At 39.4% G+C, this 14,874-nt stretch overlaps 1 protein-coding gene and 1 pseudogene across 1 annotated transcript in view; both read left to right on the forward strand.

Annotated features, from left to right (window-relative positions):
* Window positions 1-227: 227 nt before the first annotated feature.
* LOC102885233 lies at window positions 228-10,450 on the forward strand (annotated as a pseudogene).
* Window positions 10,451-13,476: 3,026 nt separating this feature from the next.
* LOC102892822 (transmembrane 4 L6 family member 4) overlaps window positions 13,477-14,874 on the forward strand; it is a 44,167-nt gene continuing 42,769 nt past the window's right edge. Inside the window, exons 1-2 of the mRNA XM_006926206.1 lie at window positions 13,477-13,650; window positions 14,376-14,465. Of these exons, the coding sequence (XP_006926268.1) occupies window positions 13,477-13,650; window positions 14,376-14,465 (264 nt within the window). The remainder of the gene's footprint in view (window positions 13,651-14,375; window positions 14,466-14,874) is intronic.

Here is a 14,874-nt window from a genome sequence, read left to right on the forward strand (position 1 = left end):
ATTATTTAAATTGTACTTAGGCCATGCATCTTTCAAAGAAAAGTCCTATTTTGAAGTTCTTTACATATTGGGAGGGTGAATTAAAATTATAAAGATAACTTTAACCACTTCAAAATGTTATAGGTGAGTGAAACTCCAAAATCACACTATGACACCTATGATAAATTATCTTTGATCAAATATTATTCAACCTTTAAAAAGAAAGATATTCTGTCATTCACAACAACATGGATGATCCTGGAGAACATTACGTTAAGCAAAGTAAGCCAGAAAGAAAAAAATGCATGATCTAACTTATATGTGGAATCTAAAAAAGTCGAATACATAAAAGTAGAGAGTAGAATGGTGGTTACAGGGGCTGGGGTGGGGTGGGGGGTATGGAGAGTTGCTGGTCAAAGGGTACAAAGTTACAGTTATATAGGATGAGTAGAGATCTAATATACAACATGGTGACTATAGTTAACAATATTGTGCTGAATACTAGAATTTGTTGCTAGAGTAGATTTTAGGTGTTCTCATGACAAGAAAAAAATGGTGACTATCTGAGGAGATAATATGTTAATTAGCTTGATTGTACTATTGTTTCACTATGTATACATATATCAAAACATCATGTTGTACACCTTAAATAAATAATTTAAAAATGCTATGAAGTAAAAAAGTATTAGATAATAGTGAGGTATCCCCAAATATCTTCAGCTTCACTTAAAATGAGCATCTATTTAGTGTGATGAACATGTAGAATACTGGCTACAGCAGCAGCAATCTAACAGTAGCCAGCGCTGAGTAATTATTGATCTGATGCTGGTCAGACATCTAAATTCAGTCTATTTAAAATTCAAATAATGAAGTTGCAATGAAAATTAAGTTTGTTGGTAAGTTTCAGGTTCATTATTATATCCCTCATGTTTACTTTATGAAGCTGATATTTGGTTTTGGCCTCAATTTTGGATAAACATTAATTTAACATTTGGTCCTTCCACATTTGGTCAAAACAAGTACAGTAGCCAGAACTACCCCGGGCAATGTAGCACATGTAATCAATAGAACTGTGAGTTCTAATTCCAAGGTTCATACACAGTGTTTCTTAAAGGTTTAATTGTTTTCAGTTGCTCTCATGTTGGAATATTTTATATGATTTACAAATTCTTTTGAGAAATCCGGTAGTATAACAGCTTCATTCCTACATGTCTTCATGGTAGTCATGGTTGGAATCCTCAGATTGATTGAAATGACAAATCCAATTAATGGCCTTCCTTTGCAATTTGACTTTGCAGACCCTCTCATTTAGGGAAGTCTATTTAGCTACCCATTGAATCTGGGCAGGTCTTATGACTTGCTTCGATTGATATAATACAGCAAAATGAGACCTTGCACGTATTCAGTCTCTCTCGAAACTCTGCCACTGTCAGTTAAACAAGCCTCAATACCTGCAGGAGGATGAGAGACCAACTGAAAGAAAGTCTAGTTGTCCCAGCCTAGGCCACCCGAAATCAGTCTCCTCCTAGCCAACCTGCCAAACTGACCTCAGACACATGAGAAAGCCCAACTAAGAGCAGAAGAATTGTAGACTTATAAATAATTAAAAGTACCATTACTTTAAACCATTAAGGTTTGGGGTGGTTTGTTACACAGCAATTACCAACTGATTCAAAGAAAATGGATATTAGAAAATAGATAATATTTTCCCAACAAAACCAACCTTCAGTACATATAATAATCAAGTCCCATATATGCATTTCTTCAGTTTACTTTTACCTAGGGCTGAGGAGGTATAGGAAGAAGGAGGAGGAGGCTGAGTGAGCAGGAAGCTCGGCCCTATATGTCTGCAATAAGTAGTGAGGTTATGTGTGGGTAGACTTTCTGGTATGGCCATTCTGTTTCTCCCTGCATGGAAGCACCTGAGCCCTCACCTAGGGCATCAGAGAATGTTTACTCTAATTCTAGTTCTGCCACTTGCTGGCTGTGTGAACTTCAGCAACTCTCTTGACCTCTCTGGTCTCAGTACCTCATCCATTTTGAAAAATAGCTATAGTAAAACCTGTCTGGTCACCTCCCTGGCAGAACTGAGTGAGATGATATAAACACACATTAAAGATGAAAGATAGTCATAAGCATACAGGTGCATGAGATGATGTGAGGATATGAACTGGATCCTCAACTGATCACATCCTGGTTTTGTCTGAGCTACTCAAAATGTGTAATAAAACTTATGAAATTCAGTTAATTTTTTAAAGGTCAGTGTATCGTCTGTATGATATCAAATGCCTGAATTTTATTTTATAAAATAAATAAACAAATAAAAGATTTGTTCTTTAAAAAGCAATGCATGCTTTATTCCCTACTCCTGTCTCCCCTACCCCACCCACTTGTCCCATCACCAACTATAGATATTAAGCATTCTGTAGACATAGCCATGACCTACTTAGCTGCCCATGTTCATCTCCCCTTTTAGTCCTGTTGCCCGCTGAGGAGCTAATATTCAAATGGCTTTGGACCCACCCTCTGATAGACTATCAGGGGCTGACACCTAACTCGGGGCAGGGATCCGAGGTCTGGAGGTTGGGTACAAGTAATATAATTTACCCTCTGGCATGGGTTTTCTAGTCTCCTCTTTCTGCCAGAAGAATTAGGGTACTAAGTCAATGAACAGAATTATTTTCTACTGACCTGTATAAAAATCATTATTTACCTTGACTCTGTCAAAGAGAGGCAGATCTAGGTTTGGCTGGAACATCACAGGCATTAGTTTCTCTACAATATTGTATACCTGACATAACTGTAGATGTTCTTATTTTAAATAAGAAAAAGGAAAGAGAAAAAACAAGAAAGATAAATAATTAACACCCACTAGAATGTGATGTTCCTGAAAATGAGGTTGTTTACCATCGAATCTCTAGCACCTAAAATAGTGCCTACCCTAATATCTATGGAACACATTGATAAGTGAATCAGCAGCTATTCTGTCCCATGTCCTTTGCCTATATCATCTCTTTTAACCCTTGAGAGCCAATTATCTCACATTATAGATGAAGTGACTGAGACTCTGAGAGGTTAAGTAGTTTCACAAGGGCCACAGTTATTAAGTGGTAGAGTCAGAATTTATACTTGAGGACTCTTCCCAGTCAGATTTCTCAAAAGAATTCAGAGCAGTCTAGCCTCAAAGTCTCACACACCTTAGTCTAAGAAGACAGCTCCATTTGGGATGATGCCCAGGCATCTTCACAAGAACAAAGCATAAAATTAACCAGAGAGTCTTGGGGAATCTTTTTGGGTGTTTTGTTTCATTTTGTTTTGTTTTGTTTTGTTTTGTTTACTTGTTATGCAGGTGATCATGAACCAAGAGGCTTGTAGGCAACTTTTGAAAGCACCAAGAGCAGAACTCACAGGAATGAAAATACTAGAGGTATCCTGAGTTTAGGCAGAGGAAGGCCCTAAAGATCACAGTGGCTATGAGATTATGACCCACGTGAAGACTCTTAGCCAGTGTGTGCACATGGAAGAAGGAAAGCGGCTGATGTTTTCCTGTGTCTCATACCTCTCTCTAAACGTAATTGCCTACGCCGTTTGCCATAAAATGTTCAATATGATGTCATTTTTCAGGTGTTTATTTTGTTTTTGAGGGGAGAAAGTATCATACTTAAATCAGGTAGGTTAATCTCTCCTGTCCCTTTCTGAGCTCCCGTTAAGCCACATCACTAACACCGTCTTGCTAAGTACACTCGTACACTTGAGTAGCTCTCGATTTAATTGTAAACAAGTGGTGAATGAATGTTCTTAAGTGTTAACTCGAATTTTAAAACACATTTAAAATTACATAGGAAGCACAAGAGCATGTTAATTCTAGACTTAGAAGCTTAGGTAACTAGCTGTATAGTTAATCCAAAAGGAGATCAAAACTATAGGTTCAAGAAGTAGATAAACAATCCAATCTTGTGTTTTATAGTTAAAATTTATCAGTTTAAATTTTATGGTATCTCAATTAAGCGAAGGCACCGTACTAGGTAAAGTAAAGGACTTGAACTTTCTAGAAGATATAGTCACTATCTTTAAGGACTGTCCCATCTTTATTTCTGGGACAGAGGTAAGATAAAAGGTTTCGACATGGTGATAAGTTCAGAAAATAAGTGTAGCCCTGAAAGTTCCAGGGAGAGAGTAAGCTGCACAGTGTTGACTCCCAAAGTCCTTCCACAGATGACCAGTGTGACTCCAACTGCTTAGTGCGAAGAGCCTCAGGAAGAAGTGAAATGCTGCAGAGAGTCAAAGAAGAATGAAGCCTGAGAAAGAGCCCATGGATTCAGTCATGTAATATGTTACTGATGAACTTTCTGTAGCAAGACTGGGTCAAGAATCGGTAAACCAAGAAGTAAGGTAGTAGCTGAGGGAAGGAGAGGGGCCAAAAGAAGATGTTCTCAAATAGAAAATTTTAATGATTATCGAAGTTAGTGGACGGGTGAATGGGAATTCATTATACAATTCTTTTCACTTGACAGATATTTTTTAACTTTCTTAATAAATATTTAGAAAAAGAAAAGTGAGAACTGAGCATCTGAGAAGAAGGCAAAGGAAAGGGTAAAGGGAGGTTACTAAATGTATAAGAGAATAACAATAATTGGTGGTACAGTCTCAGAGGTGTGTCAAAATAGAAACAAGAGCACAGGTGAGGAAATTAATTTTCTGAAGAGAAAGATGATAAAAATTGGTGAAAATAAAAGTAAATTTTGGGTTGAATTGTGGGTATAAAAATCTTAAAAAGCAAAAAAGGAAGATAGATGGAAGAACTTGGGCCTCCACATCTGGAAGGTAGGAGGAAAGATTATAAGATGCAAAGGAGTGGGGTAAAAGGAGGAAGGGCTTGAGAAATGTGAAAAAGGGTTGAAATAACAGTCATGGAATGTAGTAGGGAATGAGTGAGTAAGAGATGGAAGACAGACTGCTGCATAGTAGGGCCCCTCTGGTGGACGTCAGCATAAATTTTTAATGAGCTCACATTTTCAGAACTACTGCCTTAAAGCACGCAGAAAGCAAGCCAGAGTGATGAGAGTTCTCTTCCAATCTCAGAACTTTTCGAAATTCTCAAGCTGTCTATGACTGTCTCAAGAACAGAAGTTTGCTAGAGCAAATAGCAACTGTCTGAACACTCCACAAAGGGAACATTCAGTGAGAAGTCAAAGGGAAGGCACCTATTTGGCCCTAAATAAATATACTAATAAATGTGTACCACCTCACTGCAATTCTAGGAGCATATGTATGTCCTATGACATGACCACCAGCATCACCTGGAAACTTGTTAGAAATGCAAAACCTCAAGCTCCAGCCCAGAACGTCAAGTCAGAATTTTAATTTTAATAAGATTGCAGATGATTCACATGCACATTAAAGTTTGAGAAGCTCTGGTCTGTCACTTTGCCAGAAGCTTTGATACACATATGGGTAATCACAATAATGCTAATCTCAATCAAAAAATATTTGTCCTCTCCAATGTGCCTCATACTGTCTTGTGTTCCATAAGGACCACTGAAAACCTTCAAGATGCATTCTCTGCCCTCCAGGTGAATTGCGTAGCAATTGCTGAAAAGATTGTTTTTTCCAATTGTAGTTCAGTCCCAAAGTCTATAAAAGCAGAATTGTTTATTTTAAATTTAACTTTCTGTGATTTGGAGCTGGTCATTTAATTTTAAGCTAGTGATAGTTATCATTCAGCTTGGGTTTCTGGACTCTCCACCTCTGGCAGTGGAAGTCAGGTGCAGAGTAAGCACATATCACACCAGTGGTCTATACCAAATTCTGCCTTTTAACATTTGGTTTTAATGTTTCTATGGCCTCTGAATTAGGTCCTACCCATAATGTTTGCTCTCTGTGCTCCAACCTTTTGCAACTTGAAAAATCAGTCCTTAAAGTCGATGTGAGTGTCTTTGGGCAGTGGGAAGACATGAGCTCTCCCATCTCTACCCTCGCCACACACACTCCCCGCCACCGCCACCACCACCGCCTTGCCTTTTCTTTTTATTAAGATAAGCAATGTGTGGGCTTAGATTCAGATGACTTGACACTTCTAGTTGTGAGGTCTTGAGCAAGCTCCTTACCCCACTGAGCCTTAGCCTCTTCCCACTTAGGAAAAAATGAGTTACTATACCCACCTCAGAGGTGCATTGTCAAGATAAAATGAGTTAATAATAAAAAGACTTAAAGCCATACCTATCATGTAACAAGCTTACAGTAAATAATTAACTAAATAGTTTTATTAAAATGCTGTTCCTGACAATGAGCAAAATTTCAAAGGAGCATGACCTTCTCAGAGAGTGATCTCTGTCTCCACTTTAATTCTCTGTAACCCATATATTATTGCATGGTATAGATTATAGTTTGTTATTATACATTTTTGAGACCTTCTGACTAACAAGAGGCAGTATAGCATAGAGATTAAGAGCATAGGCCTTTTTCTTTCCTTAGAAACAGGCTGCATGGGATCAAATCTCAGCTCTTGCTACTAATTGTGAGATCTCAGGCAAGTTACTTAACCTCTCTGTGCCTCAGTTTCCTCATCAGTAAAATGCACATTAAGAATAGAACATACTTGATATGGTTGCTATGAGAATTAAAATATGTTGCTTGGCATTTAATAAATACTAGATGTGTTTCCTATTATTAGTATTATTATCTATTTTCCTTAGCTCTGTCCATTTAAGATGTCTCCAGTGCCTACCCCAGTGCCTGATACATAAAGGCTCAATAAATATGCTAAAAGAATAAATGTATGAAAGCGAAAATTGACCCCTACAAAAGTTAATTGACATGATAAATGTTTTAAGCCGGTTGCTTTTGATGTTATTTTTCAAATTTTGCTTGTTTTCTTTTTGTTTTTTTCATTTTCTAACATGTTTATAAATTTTTTAAAGCAAAAATAACTGGGGAAAATAATTTTTAAAGTAATTGGGAAAATAGCTGTGCAAAGTCATAGAACAAAAGAATAATATATAATTTCATAAAGTCAGATTTATGAATATGAAAAACAAATGTGGTGTTAAATTGTGTTGCCTTTTAAAACCAAGACATGAATTTCTAAACTTGTCTACTTTAGAATCCTTGAGTGTATATAATTTTAAAAAGAGGATGAGTAACCTCAGTGATGTTCTACTCTGTGGAGAGTGGGTGTGGGTGGGAACGGAGTTCTCATCGAAAGTTAATTTTTCACCTATAACCACAGCAACATGAAAGAATGCTAAAACTAATCAATATTTGGGCAGATTTCTTGGGACAGATTCATCAGCCGGGGTTCATGCCTCTCTGAGAGGTCAAGTCGTGCCCTTTTGTACTGAGACCTGTGTTAGAGAAAGCCACACAGCATCTGAGTCATGAGGCAGGGCATGCTTGCATTTGCTCATTCTGATTTTTAAAACAATCAGAGATACTGACTTTTAGGTGTTAATGATGCAAAATCTCCAGGTCCAAATCTCAATTTAAGCTGTGTCCACCTATATAAAATAGAGAGAATTATCCAAATTATTCAGCTTGTGCCAGAGAAAGGCCCTTGATTTGAAGCTAACTGCATGCAGGCAGCCCTCTCTGTGTTGATCAAAGAGTAAATATCAGGTTCAGGCTATCGAGGCAGTGCACTGTGGTATTTATGGGTGCAGTTGCTGGAGTCAGATTTCTGGGTTCAAATCCTACCTTTATCACTGTGGCAGGTTAAAGATGACCACAAAGTTTTGACATTCTTCTCATCAAGAGATGAGGTCTATGCCCCTCCCTTTGACTCTAAGATGACTCTGTGACAACTGTGACCCAAGGAATATGATAAAATTGGCCCTGACCCAGTTTCTAGCCCAAGCCTTTAATAAACTGGTGGCTTCCACTTCTCATTGCTTGTAGCCTTGAATCAACTATATGGGTGTAGAGAACACATGGAGAGCCCTAAGACTACAGAGGGGAGAGAGGGGCCTAGCTGAGCCCATACTTACAGCCATTCCCATCAAGGCATGTGGGTGAAGCCATCTTGGGCTCTACAAACCAGCCCAATATGACCACTAGCTGAACAAAAGCAAATCATCCCGATCTACCTGGGCCCAAAGAATCTCCCAGGACATATCTACCCAAAGTCTTGACTCACAAAGCCATGCTTTATAATCAAATGGTTGCTGGGTTAAATACAAAGTTTTAAGGTGGTTTATGACACATTGATAGACAACCAGAACATTTGCTAGTCATTTTGGTTTCCTCATTTGTAAAATAGGGACGATACTTGTTGGATTGCTGCCTCATTGGAGTGCTCTGAGGATTAAATGAGTTAGTAATACAGAGCCCTTAGACCAGTACCTGGCATATAACAAGTGCTCTATAAATGTTGTCTCCTATTAGGCATGGATGACAACTCTGGTGGGATTCTGAGATAGAAAAGTCTAAGAGTGGGCTCCATGTCCTCTAACTCTATAGGCCATTTGGTCCTGTTGTCATCCAGCCTCTCCCAGGACTCTGCCTCTTATGGAAGACTCGTATTAAAATGATGGCCATGGAGCCTCCTGAGGGCTTTAAGCAAGAGCATATAAGATCAGATTTGTATTTTATAAAGATCAATAACTTTCATTTTATAAATTATCAACTTTCATTAAATGCTTTTGATTTTTATGTTTTGATTAGAGACCTACAGTAAACAAAATATGTTGCATTATTACCCGATATCTATATACACATTATAAAAATTTTATAAAATGGCTCTTTTTCATGTTACATGCAATGTCCATTGATTTTTCTATTATTTTTTCCTCCTTCTGGAAATCATTTGTCAGAAACTGTTCCATAATCTAGGCAAGCAAAGATGGGGACCTGAACTTTGTAACACCTGGTGCTGACTGAATACATGACAGTGATTTACTCTAAGACAAGCAGAAGAACCTATTCCTAGTGCTTTTGCCAAGGAACATTGAACTCATTTAACCTCTATCATGATTTCCCTTGTCTCTTGTCACAAGTAGGAGGTTATAACACTGTGGAGGGCAAAGTCACTCAGATATATTCTGTTCATTAGGATAGCGCTCGGCACATTGTTGAACACATCATGGATGTTTTCGAACACATTCATTGATTGCATTGCATTAGACCGAATTAATGATTCTTCATCAATTGCAGGGTGAAAAAGTCTAGCAAATAGGAGTAAGCTTCACCTAAGTACTGGGCATGCTTTTTGCATGTGATCAGAGTCACTTGAAAAACATCTACTCCCATGCTCTGTTGTCTCAGGAATGAAGTACCTACATCACAGGGAGGAACCTCTGGACTTCCTGCTGCTTAATTTCCTGTGGTTAAACTTCCCAGAGGGTGAAGTACAGCATGTCAGCCACCATGTTTGCATTCTTCTTTCCTTCTTCCCAAATGGCTCCCTACTGTCTTTCTGTCCCTTCCTGAGCTGCCCTCTGCTCTCACTTCTGAGATCGTCTTCTTACAGGACTGGACCCAAAGTGGGGCTCAGTCACATCATCTCCTCATTGCTGTCTCTGAAAAGGAGGGTTCTAGCCTTTTTGATTGAAGGGCTTCGCTGCTAAACAGAGAACAAACAGCAAACCATCAAGTATTGGCATCACGAGTCCCAGTGGCACTCAGTACACAGGTGCAAAGGAGCCAGCTGGGGCTCCAGGAGTGGGCTTAAAGATGTGTGGTTTGGTTTTGGACACAGTGACAGGGTTATCTGGGTTCAACTCCTGGGCAGAAAGCCTTTGTCAGAGGCCCAACCAAGAACAAGGCCCGCGAGATTCCCAATAGTGCCCCTGACTTTCAAGAGGAGCCACAGTGACTGGTTCTACATCTCCCAGGGCTGCAGCTGTTGCCATGTCTGCACTGGGATGATCATCCTGGGGACCTGGAACATGGTGGTAAACCTATTAATGGCAATTTTTCTGACTGTGGAGGTAACTCATCCAAACTCAATGCCAGCTGTCAACATTCAGTATGGTCATTGACCATTACTATTCGTCTGAGAAAATGGCTGATAATGCCTGTGTTCTTTTTGCTTTCTCTTTTCTTATATCTATAATCGGTTCAATGCTGGTATATGGAGCAATTTTTATCAAGTAGGTTGGCTTATTCCATTTTTCTGTTAAGAACTTTTTAACTTAGTTCTCAGTTGCCTAGTAGCTATCAGTTCTCTCATTAATTTGCCAAGAATCAAAGAATATCTGGATCAATTACTTGATTTTTTCCTGTAATGATGACCTCTTGGCATTGGACCTTAACCTCCTGTTCCTTGTTCTTGTGTTCTTTGCCTTATTTATCATTTTTGAAGGCTTACCTAATCAACTTTGTTTGAAAATGTAATAAATACATCAACAACAGAAACACAGCAGAGATTGCTCTATACCCTCCCTTTGAAGCACCTCCACAGTATGTTTTGGCCAATTTATGAAATGGCAGTGAAGATGCCTGAAAAAGACCACCGCCTCCTTACATACCTGCCTGAAGAAATTCTGCCTTTGTCGATAAACTCTATACCACCTAACTTTTGTCTGTATAGCTAACTTTTCTACAAAAGAAAAAAAAAGCCTATATTGCCTTGTAATGAGAAAAAAATACAATTGTTTGTTGTTGTTCAGAAGTATGTTTCACTGTATCCGAATACTGCATGCATAGTGTATTCTATTGTTTATATTGGGGGAAAAATGATGTTTTTAATTTCCAAAAGGGAAAATCTGCTAGGGAGACCATAGCTTGGGTTTTGGTGACACAGTCTTGATATTGTTTGCCTGTTATACGATAGTTTGTATTTTGATTATCTGCTGTCCTGGATAATTTCAGCAAGGATGAATTGAATATTCAGGGTGAGTGAGTTGGGTATACTATCTGAAGTTTTCAGCTATGAGAACAGAAAAATATATAACACTTTAACTTGACTGTGGAAGATAACAGTTGCATGTTTCTAATTTGTATGGTTTTCCATCTTTGTAATCAGATGCTTTAATAAATCTCTTTTTTAAAAAAGAAAAAGAAGAGTCCCAGAATCTCACAAAATGTTCTCTATTGTCTAGTCTGTCCATGACTCCTACTCTTTCCTAAGAGTGAATGTCACCAAGCTTCCCTTCCTCCACCATCTCCTTTCTCCAGATTAGATGTTTCACTTCCTTCTTAAAGGAACAGTTGAACAATAAACGAGTTAGTCACTCTCCAAGTGTTTGAAGTCTCAGGTGGTCAGGGCATTCCAAAAGGTTCACTGTCTTTCATTATTTCTCCTTTTCCACACAAGAAATAAACAGCCTCAGGCTTCTCTCTCACCACTATTCATGTCCCACATCTTCTTAAAAATCCTGGGAGAGAACTGAATTGTCCTCCACTATATTCTTTATTTTTATCCATTTACTCAGATAATATAGACTGTCAACTCTAGTTGATAGTCTGAAAAGTCTAGGATATCACGACTGTGTTGCTCAGTGTTATTCAAATGCCATCTGGTAACTTCTGGAGGCAAAAGGACCTGGAAACAGGAAAAAAGGCGGGGAGCTGCCTATCCCCAAAGGCGGCATCTCCTGTGGTTAACTCAGCCCTTACATTGTAGAACCTTTGTCTTCCTGCAAAGGATTAGTCTCCAAACGTCCCAGCAAAATTGGTGGGTTATAAATACAGCTCATTAGCATCTGCTTGGAGTGTTGGGAAACAATTGCCAGTAAAGTGATAACGGTCCTTATCTGCTGGGAATGAGAACAGAGCTGGGTTTTCTTTTCTTCTTTCTACTTGTCTGTATAGCTAACTTTTTTACAAAAGGAAAAAAAAAAAAGCCCATATTGCCTTGTAATGAGAAAAAAAAATACAATTGTTTGTTGTTGTTCAGAAGTTTGTTTCACTGTATCCGAATACTGCATGCATAGTGTATTCTATTGTTTATATTGGGGGAAAAATGATGTTTTTAATTTCCAAAAGGGAAAATCTGCTAGGAAGACCATAGCTTGAGTTTTGCTGACACAGTCTCGATTTAAACCTGAGCTTCCCCTTATTACGCTGGAATGACCTTGCATGATATACTTCTCTGAGCTAGAGGGTTATCAGCTGTAGAGAGAATGTGATTTCTTCTTCACGGGAGGGTGTGAAGTTTTGTGTTCAGTATATTATGCATGTTCAAAAGCATTTGCTGTTTTTCTTCACACTCCAACCCTGAGATCTCCAAAAGTATCTCTATAGAGCAACCAGTGCACATTTCACAGAGTCTTTAGTAAGAACCTCAGCATCCATACAATCTGACTTCTCTGGAATCCTGTCCACTGCTTCCTTGGGAGGGGTAGCCAACGCCATTGTAGGACAGGACTCACCACAAGTAATGGTGTTTCTTGCTTTTCACTTAGCTAAAACCATACTGCCTATAAAATCTTATTGTTCTTAATTCCAACCTCTAGCCTCTTAGCAAAGAACCAGCAGGATCCCTGTTTCACCCATAGTCCCTCACAAGGTGAGCACAAAGCAGAGTCACTGCTTAATGTAGAGTTTGGTCTAGGCCTGACAGAGACCTTCTTCAGTGACACCAAGTATTACAAATTAGTAACTGAGTCATGCCCCTGGCAGTTGGCAAAATTTCCAATAACCATCCATCTTACTGCCTCCTACACTCTCTAGCTGCTCTTGCAACTTTGCTCTGCCTCCAGTCTATTCACCAGTATCTCTCCTCTCCTCTACCCAAAACTAACTCTACTTTACCCTTAGAAGGTAGAGGTTTTTAGTTCTGCATGGAAGATGTAGCTGAATAAGATGACTGGGAAAACTGTTTTTGCTAATTCTACCACATCAGGTAGGGAAGGCAATAGAACTTAATGGAGTAACAAGTATAGAAATATAGCAGTCAGGCACTAAAATAGTTATTCTGATTTTATCATTTAAAGAATTCCTATAGGTCTGAGCTCAGCAATACCCAACCAGACCATTAATTCTTATTAACAGAAGCTCTTTTGGATAACTCTTGCTTTCCAGGTTTTGAGCAAAAAAAAAAAGACAAAGATGCACTGTAGACCACTAAGTACTTCAGAGACATGATTTTAGCTAGGATGTAACTCAATTAAACAGTGATTTGTAAAGAGCCCAGGGGAAATATTTCTTTATTTGGGCAGGAACACTGTCAGGTTAAAGGTGCAGTAGTTCCAAATGCTGTTTGTTCTAGCCCTGTGTACAATTCCAACAATGTAAGTGTCTTGTCTACACTGGTGGATTATTAACAGAGGTTATTAGTCTCCATGGCAAAATGATTGCACTGAATGTAATCTCATAAAAAGTAAAAAGGGCTTCAGATCAGGGAGAATGTATAAATGTCCATCACAATTGAGGTTTTGCTATATCTGAGAAGTTGAAGTAGCTCCACGGACAGTTCACAGGCTGATTTGCTTCTCAGCTCCATAATACGGATGAACTGGGAACATCTACTAGGACCCTCTGGCTGATAACTTTGATAATACCCCGTGAAGGAGGCAGTGAAGGGCCTTTTATCGCAGACCTGTCCTGTACTGCCCCAGCATGTGCACTGGAAACTGTGCCAAGTGCCTGGGGGGTGCCCTCATTCCCCTCACTGTGTTTGGCTTCCTGGCTAACATCCTCTTATTTTTCCCTGGAGGAAAAGTGATAGACAACAATGAACACCTTTCAGAAGAGGTCTGGTTTTTTGGAGGAATATTGGGAAGCGGGGTCTTGGTGAGTAGGAAAGCCTTAAAATCCCTCTAAAAGAAATTTTGACCCAATCCTTCTAAAACTGGGTACTTATTGACAAGGAAGATTTTAGTTGCCAACAAAAGCTGAGGTCTTGTATAATGAAAAATCACTGCCTTAATTTTTCCCTCTCTATTAGGATCCAACAAAGACTTGTCCACTAACTTTACTGGGTAATTTAAAATTGGGCTGGCATTTTTCATGGGTCAGTTAAGTTCCATGACCCAAAATGAAGACAACGAATTTCTTTATTCTAACAAGAAAGTGCTGGGGCATGACGTTGGGGTGTGGGGTGTGGGATCGAATACACTTTCTAGTAAACTGATTAATTGAAAACAACAAAGAGAAGCAGTTGTCAGGGGATTCTTCTTCCATTTTTGCACTAATAATTTCTTATCCTGTTTTCAATAGAGACTGACTTTTTGTGACAATTAATGACAGGTGTTTTTTTTCTTTTCTTTACCCAACATCTAAGTGGAAACACAGGGGGTCAAATCTTGAAATCGTGCTCCACTGAAACTGCATTTAACAAATGGCATCTAAAACTCAGTAACACTCATCTACGCATCAGCCATGCTCTCTTAATTCTTGCCATTCCCTTTGGTCACCAATCCTACATCACAGTCACAGCCTCTCACTCAGCCAGGCAGTCACATCTCAGCCTCGCTTCCCATCTCAGGCTCACTCTGAGGTATTTCTCTTGCTGGTAGGTGCTTCTCCCTGCCAACCTGTTCTTGGGCCTGAAGGAAAGTGACTGCTGCAGATGCTGTGGCAGCGAGAGATGTGGAAACCGATTTGCGGTGAGTTACCGGGGGCGGTGAGGGGCGGGCAGATACCAGAATTGTAGAGTGCGCTGTCTCCTTGTGCTGGGTATCTTGGAAGTGGAGACCAGTAACCAGCCCCAGACAAGACTCTGCAGACAGCTGGTGCAGGGATGAAAATGGAAATCTTCCTGTGGGTGAAAAGTAACAATAGTAGTACATTTTAAATAGCAGCACCCTCATACTTGTAGGATACGAGTACCATTCTAGATTTTACAAACAAGCAGGGGTATCAGAGCTGGAAAACTACAGGGGCGCCATGTAAGAATGCAGGCTGGGAAGGCAGCGATGGGAACTGGACCTTCCCCTCGGTGGCAAGAGGCCCTGAGGCCTTGGACAAGTCATTTCCTTCTCTGGCCCTGAACTGCCTCATTTGTAAAGCAGGATT

This window comes from Pteropus alecto, unplaced genomic scaffold, assembly GCF_000325575.1.
Source record: "Pteropus alecto unplaced genomic scaffold, ASM32557v1 scaffold239, whole genome shotgun sequence".
Classification (NCBI taxonomy): Eukaryota; Metazoa; Chordata; class Mammalia; order Chiroptera; family Pteropodidae; genus Pteropus; species Pteropus alecto.